The sequence below is a fragment of the Thunnus thynnus genome, chromosome 12, assembly GCF_963924715.1.
Source record: "Thunnus thynnus chromosome 12, fThuThy2.1, whole genome shotgun sequence".
NCBI classification, from domain to species: Eukaryota; Metazoa; Chordata; class Actinopteri; order Scombriformes; family Scombridae; genus Thunnus; species Thunnus thynnus.
Window position 1 is genome coordinate 17172818 of NC_089528.1, and position 14708 is coordinate 17187525.

General features: G+C 40.0%; 1 protein-coding gene across 1 annotated transcript in view; it reads right to left on the bottom strand.

Annotated features, from left to right (window-relative positions):
* Window positions 1-12271: 12271 nt before the first annotated feature.
* cdh2 (cadherin 2, type 1, N-cadherin (neuronal)) overlaps window positions 12272-14708 on the bottom strand; it is a 60065-nt gene continuing 57628 nt past the window's right edge. The window contains exon 16 of the mRNA XM_067605962.1: window positions 12272-12639. Coding sequence (XP_067462063.1) covers window positions 12433-12639 — 207 coding nt within the window. The 3' untranslated portion in view covers window positions 12272-12432. The remainder of the gene's footprint in view (window positions 12640-14708) is intronic.

A 14708-nucleotide genomic window follows, 5' to 3' on the forward strand; every position in this document is an offset into this window, starting at 1 on the left:
GATCTCATTGTTCCTCATTATTGAAGTGGGTCAGTGCCTCCTCACCTCTCTGCTCACCTGTAGAAAAAAAAACATATGAGTTTAGAGAGACCTGCAATATTAATGCCCCCATAAAGTAGGGGGGACCTTCTCCACAACCATATCCTACCATAAATATAACTTTAGGTTTTGTTTCTGCACCAGCCATGTAAACTATTCCTATTCTAGTGGATGTAGACAAGGGTTTAACAGCATTATAGGATTGTTGGTCCATATTTTGATGAACAATGTGCAATGATTATCACTAATCATCAAAATTATAAGAAATTTTTAGCATGATATGTAATATATTGCAGTCTTATACCCCAAGGCTCTTCATAATTAGGAGAATTTGGAAATATATTCATATAGCAAACAAATGCTCAAGGAAAATAGGCTTTTCAGAACTATTTTTCACTCTCTTTCACCGAAGAAAGCTGTGTCAATGTGTCAAAACTGGAATTTGTACCAAAGTCACAAATTGTTAGCTTGTTTAATGTGTTCCCCTGCGCTCTGAATGCTGAGTAGTACCCCTGTAAGCATTGCCATGCAGGTACAAGTGTCCACTAATTTGCCTGCAGGGGCCTGGGAACGACCATTTCCCACGTGCTATATAACATCATCTAAATTGGGTTATTTTGACAAAGCTATGCAGGATATGAACACATTCTTTAACGCCCAGTAGCCCACACTTCTTCTTCTTCTCTCCACCTCCAGCTTTGTAGGCAGCTCAGTCAGAACATCTCCCACTAGAGTCTGTGGGTGTCCTCTCAAGTAAGAGGAGCTCCTATTGGTTTTGCTCTTGCATCCTACCCACGCACTTCCAAAGGTTCCCTTTTCTTAGCCAACCAATCTCTGCAATTCCTGGCAGCTATCAGAGTGTCTGAAACACAAAGAAACCTGTCCACCTCAATCCTGTCCCTTAGTGCCGGGAGATGCAGAGTGTTGGTGTTGGCAAAAAGAGTGAGAGTGGCTCTGCTTAAGGGCCCCGAGTCCTCCTCTCTCCTTCATATGGTGGATGATCAAGCCTCAGAGGAAGATTCGAGTCGAGTGCTTAGAGTACAATGGCTCTTTCCTGCCAAACACTGCAGGGTTACCGATGGAATACAGCCAGTCATATTTTCACATCAATTACACCATTTAGACCAATAGACTGTGTCCAGTGCTTGATGTCCAATCATGGTATTTACTTATGGAGCCCCAAAGTGTTCAATAAATAAATGATTGTTATTAAACACTGTAGAAGAAGTGATAATTCTAATCGTTTAGTCATAATTTATGAAAGATTTGCTGAAATGTTTCTTTTGTTGCTGCAATACCATCATTAGCATCAACAATCTGAGTGATCTTTTATGATTCAGCCCTCATGCCACGGGTAGTGGGCGTCTCCATATGGTTAATTGTAAACCATATGGAGACATTTTAACCCTAAACTAACATTTACTGTTTGGAAAATGCATTTCTCTGCTGCACACATGGTATGCATCTACATAATAGCAGTTTCTTTTTTTTTTTTTTTTACATGCAAATCATAACTAAAAGCATTTTTAATGGTGCATTCTTTTCTTTCGTCCTTGTGAAATTGTGTCATAAGGTTTAAGGAAATGCTTTCTCTGATGTAATCCATAGTAGTAACACTTTATTATCACTGAGGTATATGGAGCCATATCAGATATTCATCCGAGGTCATTTCCAATGTGTAAATATGAATGTCATCCTTGATAAGGTTGCATCCAATAGTCCAGTGATGATGATAGATGGTCAGTGATCCACCCGTGTGTTATTCAACGCTCTTCCAGACATGCTCATCAACTGCAGGGATTAGCATTCTGCTCAGGTCCTTCTTCTCTATGTGCCAGGACAAAAAGCAGAGGCGCTGCAAAAATGTTAAATAGATATGCCAACAAACAAGCGAGCAAATAGATAACTAAAGAGAAATATTCATGCCTACCTGTTGGATGTTGTTTGGTAATGATTTTGAGATCATTCATGCATACAATGTGTTTTATTAAATGGAATTCCTACAGAGCACTTAAAGGAATCTCACTGTGTGCATTCAGTTGAAGATAAGATTATCCGTGGTGTTGTACAATGGTTCATTTTAGAGCTGGTGTAGATTTTGTCAAAAAAAGATTATGTGATTATCAAGGTAATCCTTTTTTCTTGGTTTCTCTGCTTGTGTAAAATACACTGAATATACATTATATACACATTCCAAAAGATTTGACACATTCAGGAGAGAAAATGCACCCACGTTAGGAAACCATAATTTAAATTTATCTCTCACATTGTGGTTTTCAGTTATACTCAACTGGACAGATAAGTTAAAATGATATTTTGATGTTTTATAAAATATTTGAACACCCCTATTACTTTCTGTCTTGATATTCACAATTTTTCTTCAAAATTTGCTGAGTGTCCTTCTTTCCCTCCAAGCTCTCATTAGTACAAAATCTAAGTGACCTGCCATTGGAAGCTGGGTCTGAAGAGTTACACTGTGACAGGTTGCTCCAGGTCTCAAAATGACAGCAGCATCTCCATAAAAAAAAGATCCACGACAGTCTCAGAAATGTGGGCTAAGAAATATCGACTCTCTGCTAAAACCCACTGCAGTACAATGAAGCAATAAAAAGCAGCCGTATGTGTCAGGAAGCAGACAAGGAGAATAGAACCGAGACAGGTAAAAAAGAGGGAATCGGGTGAAGGACTGGGACAAGCTTCGCCTCTTTCTTATTATAAGGTGTGATTGATCACAGTATCATGCCATTAATGGTGTTGGAGCTCACATCGAGACGCTGGGATAACAAGGTCATGCTACCACATTATTGTGCAGTGCTGTTCTTTGACAGGGTGGCAATATCCTCCACTTCTGACTCACACTTCCAAATCTTTTCATTCAGTTTGACTCGTGTTACTATTACAAATTTGGATCCTTTACTATATAATAATGTTGATAGAATTCTTGTGAAAGGCTGTTTTGCATATGAATGTTTAATGACTTGTTCCCAGCCAACTTTAACCGAGGAATTATTGGCTTTGCATAGTCATTTCATGACTAATGTGTCTTAATGACATCTCTATGGTTCCTATTTAAGACACTAATGGGCAGTAACACATCTCAAACTGTGGTGTGTTATATTAAATTAATTATTGATCTTGGCTTCATATGCAATTGATGTCTCAGTCCTTGGATACCTTGTTATTGATGTAGTTTTGCTGAGGTTGTAAAGCGTGTCTGAAGCCACAATGCATCGCACTGTGCCATGGAGCTTCATCCAGACTCACATCAACATGTGCAGAGATTTTCAGCATCGATGCAATTTGCACTCCGTATTAAAATTAGGGAAATCAATGAAAAATGCACATTTATTTACAGAATCTACAATGATTCATGGCTCAGCAATGTTGTCAATAGATGGGGATAATGAGCTGAAATTATTATGTCCTGGCTTTATTAACACCAAACATCATTTCTGTCATATTTTTTGCACTTAATTAGAATTAATTTGTGTTATTGTTGCAACATTTGCCGTCTAATTGAATTTGGATTTCTGGATGTAAAAGGATTCACAAGGTCATATGACATCATGTGAATGATGTCACAAATACACTGGATTTCTGAGGTAGAGAATTGAATGAATATGTTCACTCATCTGCATTAAACCAATTCCATTCACTTTGTTATTGTTTGTACATCTGACCAGAACCACTACCAGTGTGTTCTACATACTGATAATAATAATGTGGTTTTGTAGTTCTAAGTTCTGTTTGGAGCTTTAAAGCCGTGAAGATGATTTATCCATCTTGGCAAGCATTCATTTCTGCTTGTTTATAAACTGAAGAGTTTATGGGCTTCTTAGCTTTGGCTCTGCTGTCTTCATCTGTCTTTTGCTACTGCTTTTCCTTTAAAGAGGAAATAGTCTTTACTGCAGGAGAAAACAAACCTAAACGTTGTATCTTAAAGTCCTGTGTTTAAGGGCTTTACAATGCAACCTGACCTGAGCTTGCAAAGTTGCAGTTTTTTTCTTACATACACTATGAAGACTCTGTAAAAAAACAAATAGGCTAATACAATGTATTAATACAGATAACCGACCAGAGTGTGAAGGTATTGATATTGACAGTAAACTGGGTAAATGTTGTCATATCATGACTATTCTGGGGCTACAATCATTTCAGCTACAGCATCACACTGCACACCTATCTCAGCATTGTGGGATTGGGCAGCATCTGGCCCGTCTGTGTATTTGTTTGCCCATAATGCAATTCTCCCGCGTTATAAACAAGTCGAGTGAGGCAGTCCACTCACTGGTTTTGGTTGAGGATTTGTCTTTGTGCCGCTACCGTCAGTCTTGTTCTTTTTTTAGAGCTAAAAATACTTGCAGGGACAAACAGAAAACAAAACAAAGGAGAAAGAAACACATATTACGTAGACCAAGAACGGTTTTGAAATATTCAAAACTGTGGAGCAGCCACAGTCTTATTTCTGTCCTCATACATCCTACAGAGTAGGAGTCAGTAAGGCATTATTATAGCCTTAATAAAATAGAGAGCGGACTGTATACCAACATTAATCAACCTCTAAAGATTTCATCGAGTGCAGCAATAACTGGATGTATGTTTTTTATCTCTTCCATCCACAGGAGACATGCAAATGAGCCAGGTTAGCAATAAGACCCACAATGTGACACTTCCGAAATCCCCCTCTGAGTAAAATCTGTGCTTGGACTTTGGACTTCTAAAGGACACAGCTTGTAAAAACTTTCTGTGACAGAGAGCGAACACGATCCCCAGCATAAGCCGCCCTGCTTTTGAAGCTCCTCTCCACTTAGAATTGAGGGTAAAGGGTCAAATCAGGAGAAGGAGGCATTTGTGGAAAAAAAAACAAAAAAAAAAAAACGACGGCCTGAAGAGAGATTAGTAAGCGTAGGGTGAAAACTCATTCAACATGATCCAGTTGCCATGTAAATCTGTTTTACACCTTTTGAGAGTAGCTGGGGCAACGTCATATTAGGAAGAAACACCAGTATGAGCTATTTATTACAACATAGGAATTTTGTCAATTGAGTTTAAAGTGTAAAAGGATTAAAGGAAGCTTATAATCTCTGTGTTTATCACTACTTAGCCAATCACAGTGGATGGTTTGACACATATGTCAGTTGACTAATGATTTTGAGTCACTAATTCATTGCTATGTTACAGTAATGAGCTGTAATTCATGTAATAACTGACATTTTACAGATGTCAAGCAAATAAAAGGCTTATTAATACATACTTGAATTGAATCTCGCATCACATCTAGCATTCTTTGACAAAGTGTGAATGAAAGCTGATGTTCTTTAGACTGACTGTGCTCCAGAGTTTTGTTCCTGCCTGGCTGATGGCTTGTCACTGTAGCCTTTGGCTATCCATACGAATGGGTGACTACAATAGAGTCAGTAGACAGGAAAGACTGGCCTACCCAGTGGCCTCTTTTCTCCTCCATATAGACAATAATATAATGACCCCGTTGTACAATCAGCAGCACATTGATCTCAGGCAGTCTAGCCTTCCACACATTTATTAGCCACTGATCATGAAGTCCCTCGCAAGATAGTGTAAGACCAGAGTAACATGTTTGTTCTCATTGCAAGAAATTATCCACTTATTGTGTGAATGTGACCAAGAGACATAAAGCCTTAATGACGAGAGGGTGATGGAATGTCAAGTGTTTAAAAGCATGAATAAATCTAAAGGCTCTTAAGGGAGTCTTTGTTTCCTGTCTTTATTTTTGTTCTTCTTTGCCATTCTTTCTCCTTCCTCTATTTTTTGCATATTTTATTTCACATGAGAATAAAAAAAAAAAGAAAATCTAAAATATTTCTCTGGAGTGCAAAGTTGCCATTTGCTTTGGCTTAATGTAATTGTTTTTTCAAGTCGTGATAAAGAAGGTAAGTGCTTGTGTATGTGTGTGTGTGTGTGTGTGTGTGTGTGTGTGTGAGAGAGAGAGAGAGAATCAGAGAGACAAAGAGAAAGAGATGGCCTGGGTGTCTGTAAGTGTGTGTGCATGGTTTATGATTACATGTCCTTTGTGGAGCACATCAACCATTCATGCAAGAGGAACCACAGCGAGATGAGAAATGCCTTCCGCGCACTCGCAGGCAGCAGAAAGTGACATTGAACGTTCATATACAAGCTGAGAATCTCATGCTCAGCCGATATGCATCTTATGAAAGAAACAGCGTTCATCATTTTCGTCTCAATGCGCCCCCCCAACCCCCACCCCCAACACCCTCTCCCTCCCTCCCTCCCCCCCCAATTCTGCGACCACGGTGTCACGGTTGCGTGTGGACTGAGAATAGGCCCTAATAATGGCAGGATGGGGCCTGATAAATGGGACCTGATGAATCAGTATCGCAAACAGCGGCCGAACAATATCTGCTGAAACAGAGGGTGAGCCATTCGAGAGATATCTGCTTGCAGTCGGTGAGAACACGAGGAGCTGTAGATCAAGAGTGGAAGTCGGTGTGATCGCCGTGCAAAACCTGAGACTCAAGAACATGTGCCTTCCGCTCCCTGAAGCTGAAGAAATGCAAACAAATTGATCTAATATTATACTTAGAGGGCAACAGAGTAGAAATGAAATTGATTGATCCCACGCAAGTGACTAGGCCTATACACAAATACATTAAAGACTGCATGTGCCCTGTATGCATGCTCTATGTCATCCAGCCTGCTTACTTATTCATTCGATGGTAGCATGCAGGGGCTGGGAAACCATAAGAAATATGCTCTTGCTGCTGCAGGCCAGAAATTTCTATCGATAGCCTGGGTAGCATCCATCTTCCCAAAGTCCACCAAAGGTCAGGAGCAGCATAACTTAGAAGCTGGTTTGCATTGGATTCTAGTCTGTATTCTGCATGTTTACTGACAGTCCCCCCATGGAGACTGGGTGACGCTGTGACACTCTTGCTCAGCCATCCACACATACCAAGCCGAGGATGGCTGTCTTGTAAATCTGAGATGGCGAGGGGGTGTCAGTGAAAGCATTGTTTCACAGTCAATAAAAGGGGCCCTGGGTTGCTCATAAGAACAGCAATCTGCAGCCATTTTCCGAAGAGAACCTCTCGGGAGTACTTGGGAGGTTATAAGTTGAGTTCCTCCTTGTATTTGGAGTTAATATCTCGAATAAAAACTAAAACAATAATCAGCCCAGCACATATTCCAGTATCTAATGGGAAAAGATATGGAGTCAATGGAATACAGTGTGCATATGAGAGCCAGATTTCACTCCAGGAACGACAACAAAGCCCACACTGCTAGCCAACAAATGATATCACGTTCATTATTTATTTATCGCTTTGTATTCCTGAGGTGTTTGCTTTTTTTTTATGTGCATTTTGTATGTCAAAGACATTCACATAAACTGGCAGATAAAACCGATGTCATTCCCATCCAACTTAATTAGCTTTGCAAATAATTTCCTGCATATTTAAATTCCCTTGCATTACTATTTTTAATCCGTTTGTCAGCTGGCTAAAATGTGCAAATGAGATACTGTTTTGAGCAATTATTTCACCCATCCTTGCTGGACCATATGGCAAATAAATGATGAAAATATGCTTCTCACACAATAGTCATTCCAATTACTGTTCAGTCAGTCAATGTCAGTGATTATAATCCTCCAAATATATTGTCCTTTAATTTCCCATATAATAGGTCTATATTCCATCATCTCTCAAACTGAAGCATACTATTTTCCTTGCATTGTTCCGCAGTCTCTAACACGACATGTCTATAAAGAACTGTATGTTTTTTGGGTGTGGAGTGAAGGAGCCGTGTAGCTGCTGCCTTTATGTCCTGTGCTCTCTTAGATTGCAAGCGTTCCTTCGGGGATAATCCATGTTGTGAAATTGAAGTGCAGTGCTGGAATACAAGTTCTCCCCACTCCACCCCCACCCTCCTCTCCCTGCTGAGGGTTAAAAAATGAAACGGGACTTGACAGCTTGGTGGATATGACCCTGTTGGAGTAATCTGAACATCAAGATGACAGTAGTGGGAGGCACTGGCGCCAGAATAGGGGGGGCAGCAAGACTTTTTGTCCCCCCACTTTCAGGTGTTATGGTAAGAAGGTGGTAACGTCTAAGCCCGGTATTACAGTCAACGTCTTAGCCTACTCAAACATGTTGGACCTTTAAATACAATTATAATCAACTGTTGTGTAATTCAAATGAAATCAGAGTGAAAAACATAAGAATCTGTATCAACAGGAGCCAGAATGCTCCCCCACTTCAATATATAATTTGTGTATTTTATACTATATTTTACATTTTTCTTCTATTGTAAATTCTTTTTTCTTTTATATTATTTAAGATTTCTTAATCTTGTGTGTATTTTTGACTGCTACGCACCACAACAACACCAAGACAAATTCCTTGTATGTAACATGAGCTGTGTTCTGACCTGGAGCACAAGAAAAGCTAAAATGATGGGGACGTAGACAAAAAAAAAAGACATACTGGTCCTTTAAAGCTGTAAAAAAAACTTTTTGTACATTTCATGTACACTAAATTATATTATATAGGGATGTCTCCACAAGTGTTAACCAAGGAAAATAAGCCAAATCCATGCTTGACTAATGTGAGTTTTTACAATTCCTTATGACAATGAATTATTTTCCACCACGTAAGTAATTCAGTTAATGTACTGTAAGCCTAACATTGATACACACTCTTCTCTTGAGTATCTAGCAGCAGTTATAGCCTAGAGATTCTAAGTGGACACAAAACCTTTTTTGTACTCCACGTAGATGATGAATATAAAAACGACTCATTGAAATCGGTTGAGAAATGTAAACATTATAGAGCTTTTTATCCAGAAAAACCACAGCCCCCCTGGTTATTTGTATTTGTTTACAGGAAGTCTTGCCCGATTCAATATGGTGGACAATATGGCGACACTGACGTATGATCCAGCAGCCAATGCGGTGTCTACATATATATGTCTCGCAAAAAATGCAAAAAGCCCTCTTTAGAACCAGTGTTTGGTTTGTCCATTCTGGGTTACTATAGAAACATGGCGACATGCAACATGATGGGCTCTGTGGAAGAGGACCTGCTCCCTATGTAGATATAAAGGGCTCATCCTAAATTGACAAAAACAAAACAATTCTTATTTTCACGGGATTATACACTAATGATATTATACTTATGAATACTACACTCCATTTCTGCCAATAAATCCCTAAATCTTACATACTGGTCCTTTAAAGCTGTGGCAGGGGCAGTGTAAGTTACAGTGTTGCACTATGCTGCAGCTGCGCTATTCGTCTTTTGACATATTGCCGCAATTTGGGAAACACACTTATTTGCTCTCTGGTGGAGAGTTAGATGAAAAGATCAATCCTACTTTCTCGCTGTCAGTTATATATATGGCTACAACCAGGAGCTGGTTAGCTTAACAGCTAGCATAAAGACTGGAGACATGGGGGAACTGCTAGCCGGGCTCAGTCTGAAGATACCAAAATCTATCTAATAACACCTCTAAAACTAACATGTATCTCATTTGTTTAATCTAACCGAAGTTAAAAAAAAAAAAAAAGACACTGTAGCCTTATATTTCATGTACAAATATGAGAGTGGTATTGATCTTCCTGTCTAAGAAAGTGAATAAGCACATTCCGCAAAATATCTATCTGACTATCTTTTAATGGTGTAAAATCTCCCTTTGAAAATGTCCTGCTTGGCCGCACAGTTGTTAACTCTGGGAACATCTAAAGCCATAAAAAGGATTTGATGAAGCCCTTCAGAGATGTCGAGTCACTAACCACATCTGTGCATGCTCAAGATCAAAGCAAAGAAAGTAGTTAGGCAAAGGTTTAAGTGGAGTAACCCTTCTGTTAGGAACGCAGAAACAAAAGGAAATACATTAAAACCAGCCGTCTGGTTTGAAAACCTCAAAGTTAAAGGAAGTGATTTGGCAAAACAAATCTGACTCGGTTGCAGTTGAAACAACACCTCGAGGTCAGACATTTTGTTGTTTAACATTTCATCCGACTGCGCACCGTAAAATTTCATGTTGCTTCTGGCAAATGAAGTGCATAGCTATGCATACTCTGAGATAAGTGATACACACCAGGCAAGGTCATTTAAAAACAGCTCTGTGAGAATAACTTCTCCTGTGTATGAAAACTACTGGTGTTCTTAAGGGGTACAGGATGTGGAACTGATTAACACAGAGCAGCTACACTGATTACACCAGCTGAAAAACAAAAGGCAAGTACGGTTCAGTGATTATTCTCTAATGGACATTCATTGGGTTTTGTGTGAGGACTACAAAACCAAACTGGCTAATTTGGTTGAATTAATAAGCCATGTCTGCATCTATTCAACTGGGTGCAAGCGGTGGCTCTGTGAATTACAAGTCCCACAGTAATAGAGGAAAGAGGAAAGGAAGGGCAGGTGAAGGCTAAATGGCTGACGTTCCGTGACTTTCATCATCCAAAGACAGCACGCACGTGACAGCTGAACAGATCGTTACAGCTGCACCAATCCCACCGCCGCTATGCACATACAGTACACACACACACACACACACACACATATCATTCTTGTCTTCATCCTTCCACAAGTCCCAAGGGTCCACATACACGCAGTGTCCCTAGAGGCAGTTTTTGGAGGGGTTCTTCATTTTGAGGTCAAGCACAATCTGACCTACAGTACTTTACAGTACAAACCCCTGCGAGCACACAGGTACTGGATGGATTTGGTGTTTTTCATGAGCTTCTGACCTTGACTTGGTATAGGGACACATAGATAGTGTTATAGAAATTAGCTTATTGTTTTCATCTTAGCCTGCGAGGTACACAATTTATCATCTATGGTCTGGTATGGGCCATTAGCATTTTGCTTTACACAATGTGTGCAACCAACAAATAAGTAAGGGTGTAAATGATTTATTCTCCCCTGTGGTAAAATACTGTACAATGAACTACTTTTTGTTTAAAGCTTTTGTCCTTTGAGATAGATTGCACAATTCGCTATCTAATTAAGCCTCTGCAACAATGCTGAACTTAAGTAAAACAAATAAATAAAGAGGCAGTTTTTAGCTCCAAAATTAGCATTTTATTTCGATGGTTGGGGTCAGAGATGTATAATTTGTTTTCCAGTACATATGGTTATCCACACGGCTTAAGTCCAAAACCTTTTCCAGTCTTAAAGCTGATTCAGTAATTAGTGCCTAGCATGTCATGCCACCCCACCCCACCCCCCTTTTTGGTACAAATTCAACAGTTGTGCTGACAAGATCACTACTTTTTAATTTTTATCAATGTGTTTTTTTCATGTTTTATACAAAAAACTCTCTTAGCTTCTACACATTTAATGTCACCCAGATTTTTATTTTTTTTTTTCACTTTGTAAATAAATTTGGGAAACAACATTTGTCATTTTTGTTGTCATGAAAAGATAAAAACATGCAAAAAAATTTGAATTTGTAGTCCAAATTATACATTTACAAGTTTGGAACTTTTTGCACTTCTTCATATACTACATCAAAAGAAAAGATAAAGAAAAAAACATTATGTACACACATCTTTTTACAGTGAAGTAAAACTTGAAAATATCAGATGATGACTAAGGCAAATGAAGTGTACATAGATTAGACCAAAACAGTTTTTTTTTGTTGTTTTTGTAAAATACTACATCACTTCAGAAAAAAAAAGAAAACAAAAATCTGCTACAAAAGTATGATTCATAACTCCCTTTATTTGCAACCAGCTGCATAATTTTAATTTTTTAGTGAAAAAGTCTAGAAGTCTAGCGTACTGTACAGTGCTGCTCTTAATTGTTTTTCTTTCCAACCAAGCTAACAGATGATCCTTCATTTCTTCGTCTTTGTAGTTTATTTAAATAATCTTCAACAAACAGGAGCATTGTGTAACCAAAGAAAAAAAGCATGTAGAAGCATACCAGAGTGTAACATACTTTGTTTGAAATCACTCCAAAAGTCAGTACCATTAAAGCCTTGAACATAAAACTAATCATTTAGATCCAAAAAAATGTACAAAAAGGCACATTATATCCCAGTGCTTCTGTACTGTGAAATTCAAGTGTAACTGAGCGCATTCAATACCAACAGTCCAAGTGGTGACAGTCCACCAGTGTTCCCTCCCATATTCTCCATAACTGGAGCACAGCCTATGCCTAAGCTTTCAACAAGCATATGTATGCGTAGACTACAACAATAAGCCTAGGTTGGTTGTTTTTGAAAAAAATTCAGAATCAATGTAATTTTTGTTTCTTTTCTGTCACAGTTCCGTAACTCTCTTAGGGAATATCAGTATGTCAGAACCTGTCCGTGTCCATCAACAGGAAATCTTTCCTTTTCTTCATTTTTTTTTTCATCTTTTCATCCTTCAAGGAGTGGCTGTGTGTCCTACTCATCACTTCCACCGTACATGTCTGCCAGTTTTCTAAAGCGAGGGCCCCAGTCGTTGAGGTAATCGTAGTCCTGGTCGCCCCCGCTGCTGGAGGAGTTGAGGGAGCTTAGGGAGCCAGCTGTGGAGCCGCTGCCCTCGTAGTCGAACACTAGCAGGGAGTCGTAGGGAGGAGCGGTGGGGTCGTTGTCTGCTGCCTTAAGTCCCTGTACAGAAGGGAATAAAACCACGGTTAGATGAAAAGATTAAAACACTGCTTGCAACAAGGAGTGAGCCGCATCAACACAGCTCCCCCTCCCCCCCTACTGCTGCACACAAACAGGCTAATCTATCCTAAAACCAGTTGGTGCTTCTCCCTCCACTTGTTCAGGAAATCAGGTTCTTGTCCGGATTAATCAGGCTCTGGTGTTCATGTGAGTTTCCTCTGTGTTTTGGTTGGGATTCTCCTGATGTTTCTGGGTTGTAGGATTATCCAGTGCTTGATCAAAAGCCAATATTGAGCATGACCAGCAGCCTCAGACGACTGGAATCATCCTCCCTTCCCCCACTGACCCTTGTGCCAGCCCCCACCCTCCCTCTCTCTTCAAGAGCCTTGATACTGTGGCACTGATACTCCTATAATCATCTACAGATAGCAGTATCTTTCATATTTCATATTTATCTGTCTCCCGCCTAAACAGTAGCAGTATGCGCTGAGCTCATCTGTGGCAGAGGTGAGGCGATAATGTGTGTGTGCCACGCATGTGTTATCTAGGCGGCTCATGGTGCTGCAGGTGGGAGTGGTTCTATTTTGAAGATTGCGCTCAACATTCCCAGAAATCCTCATAGCATCATGAGAGGTCCTTATGGATTGTTATTGATTTTCAGCCTCATTCCCTAACAGGACTCTGGAGACTTGATGGATTGCTAATCTAGGAGTTGAGATGTGCTTTGACCATGAACCACTTTGGATCCAAGCCTGGTTTCTCCTCTCTTATTGCCACAACTGAAGACACCTAACAAATAATAAATGAATTAAGTGGAGCAACATAACACAGAGAAACGAGACCTCAGCTCACTGGGAACTTGTCAAAGATTTATGGTATCCTCTGCGCTGCCATTATGGCGCTGAAATGCTCTCAAATAAAAAGATGGATTGAATTAAAGTGCCTGGGCACTTAGTGATTATTTTCCACTTGTTAGCTTTCGTTAAGTATTTGCTCAGGGCTGTGGTGCTGATAATTTGGTGGGAAATATGACAGATGGATCGTTCATTACAATTACAACCATAATCGCTCTGCTGGTTATAGCCCCCTCCATCTACAACCAAAACCCCACTGGCAGTTTCATAAGGTTAGTCAATCACACAACTCAGCCCCGTAATTTCATTATAACTGAGTCATCCACTGTGCTGCAGACAATCACGACTCTCAGTGAAATGGTGTAGTGTCCTCACATTTCGGAGTCACTCTGTCCTGTAGATAACAAAAGAAATGTGTAATCAAACTGACTGGTATTTCTATTCACAGCAGACAACCTTGGCGAGGCTGAAACGAGGCACTATGCAAAAACAATGACTGCAATCACTTCAGCTTTGTCTCCCTCTGAGGCACTGTGTCCACCTGTGACCAACAGAGGTCACGTCAAGTTGGTGCTAATGTATTTAATGTTACCCCTCCCCCCTCTGTGGGAACTGACCAGGAGTTGACTAATAGACCTTTGTTTGTCTGACTGTAGGGTTAAAGTCCTTATGCTAAATCTACGCCTAATTTTTTTGTCCCTCTAATTTAATTAAGAGCCACAAGCTCCCGGGGCATGTGCACTTTTCAGGATGGAGATCAGACCCGCTACCCCCCTCCCCCCTCCTCCTCCTCTCCGCCTCCCTGCTCCGCTGGCAGCAAGCCCTTATCAGTTAGGTCAGATTCCAGCTCCATGTGAGCGCTGGAGCTACCATGACTGAGCTTTAGCAACAGTCAAATCTGAGACTAAAAACAGATCAACATTGCCTGGTTGCAGCGAGCGTTTCTGGGTCAGGACTTGAAACGGCTCTGAGGTCTGAGAATGTTAAAATAACGTGTAAAAACAAGTGTGTTGAAGAACGGTGTGCACTGTCAAGACTTTTCTTTATTGAACAGTGCAAGACATTACTTTTCACCCAATATCAACTGTTACAACAAGTGTATTAGGTGTATTCATGACACACGGCGAGAGTGAAAATGAGTGGTGCCAGGGTAAAAGGATCTGAGAGATAGATGGTTCAGGGAGCAGCGCTGAAAGATCAAGTTCTAATCTAAAA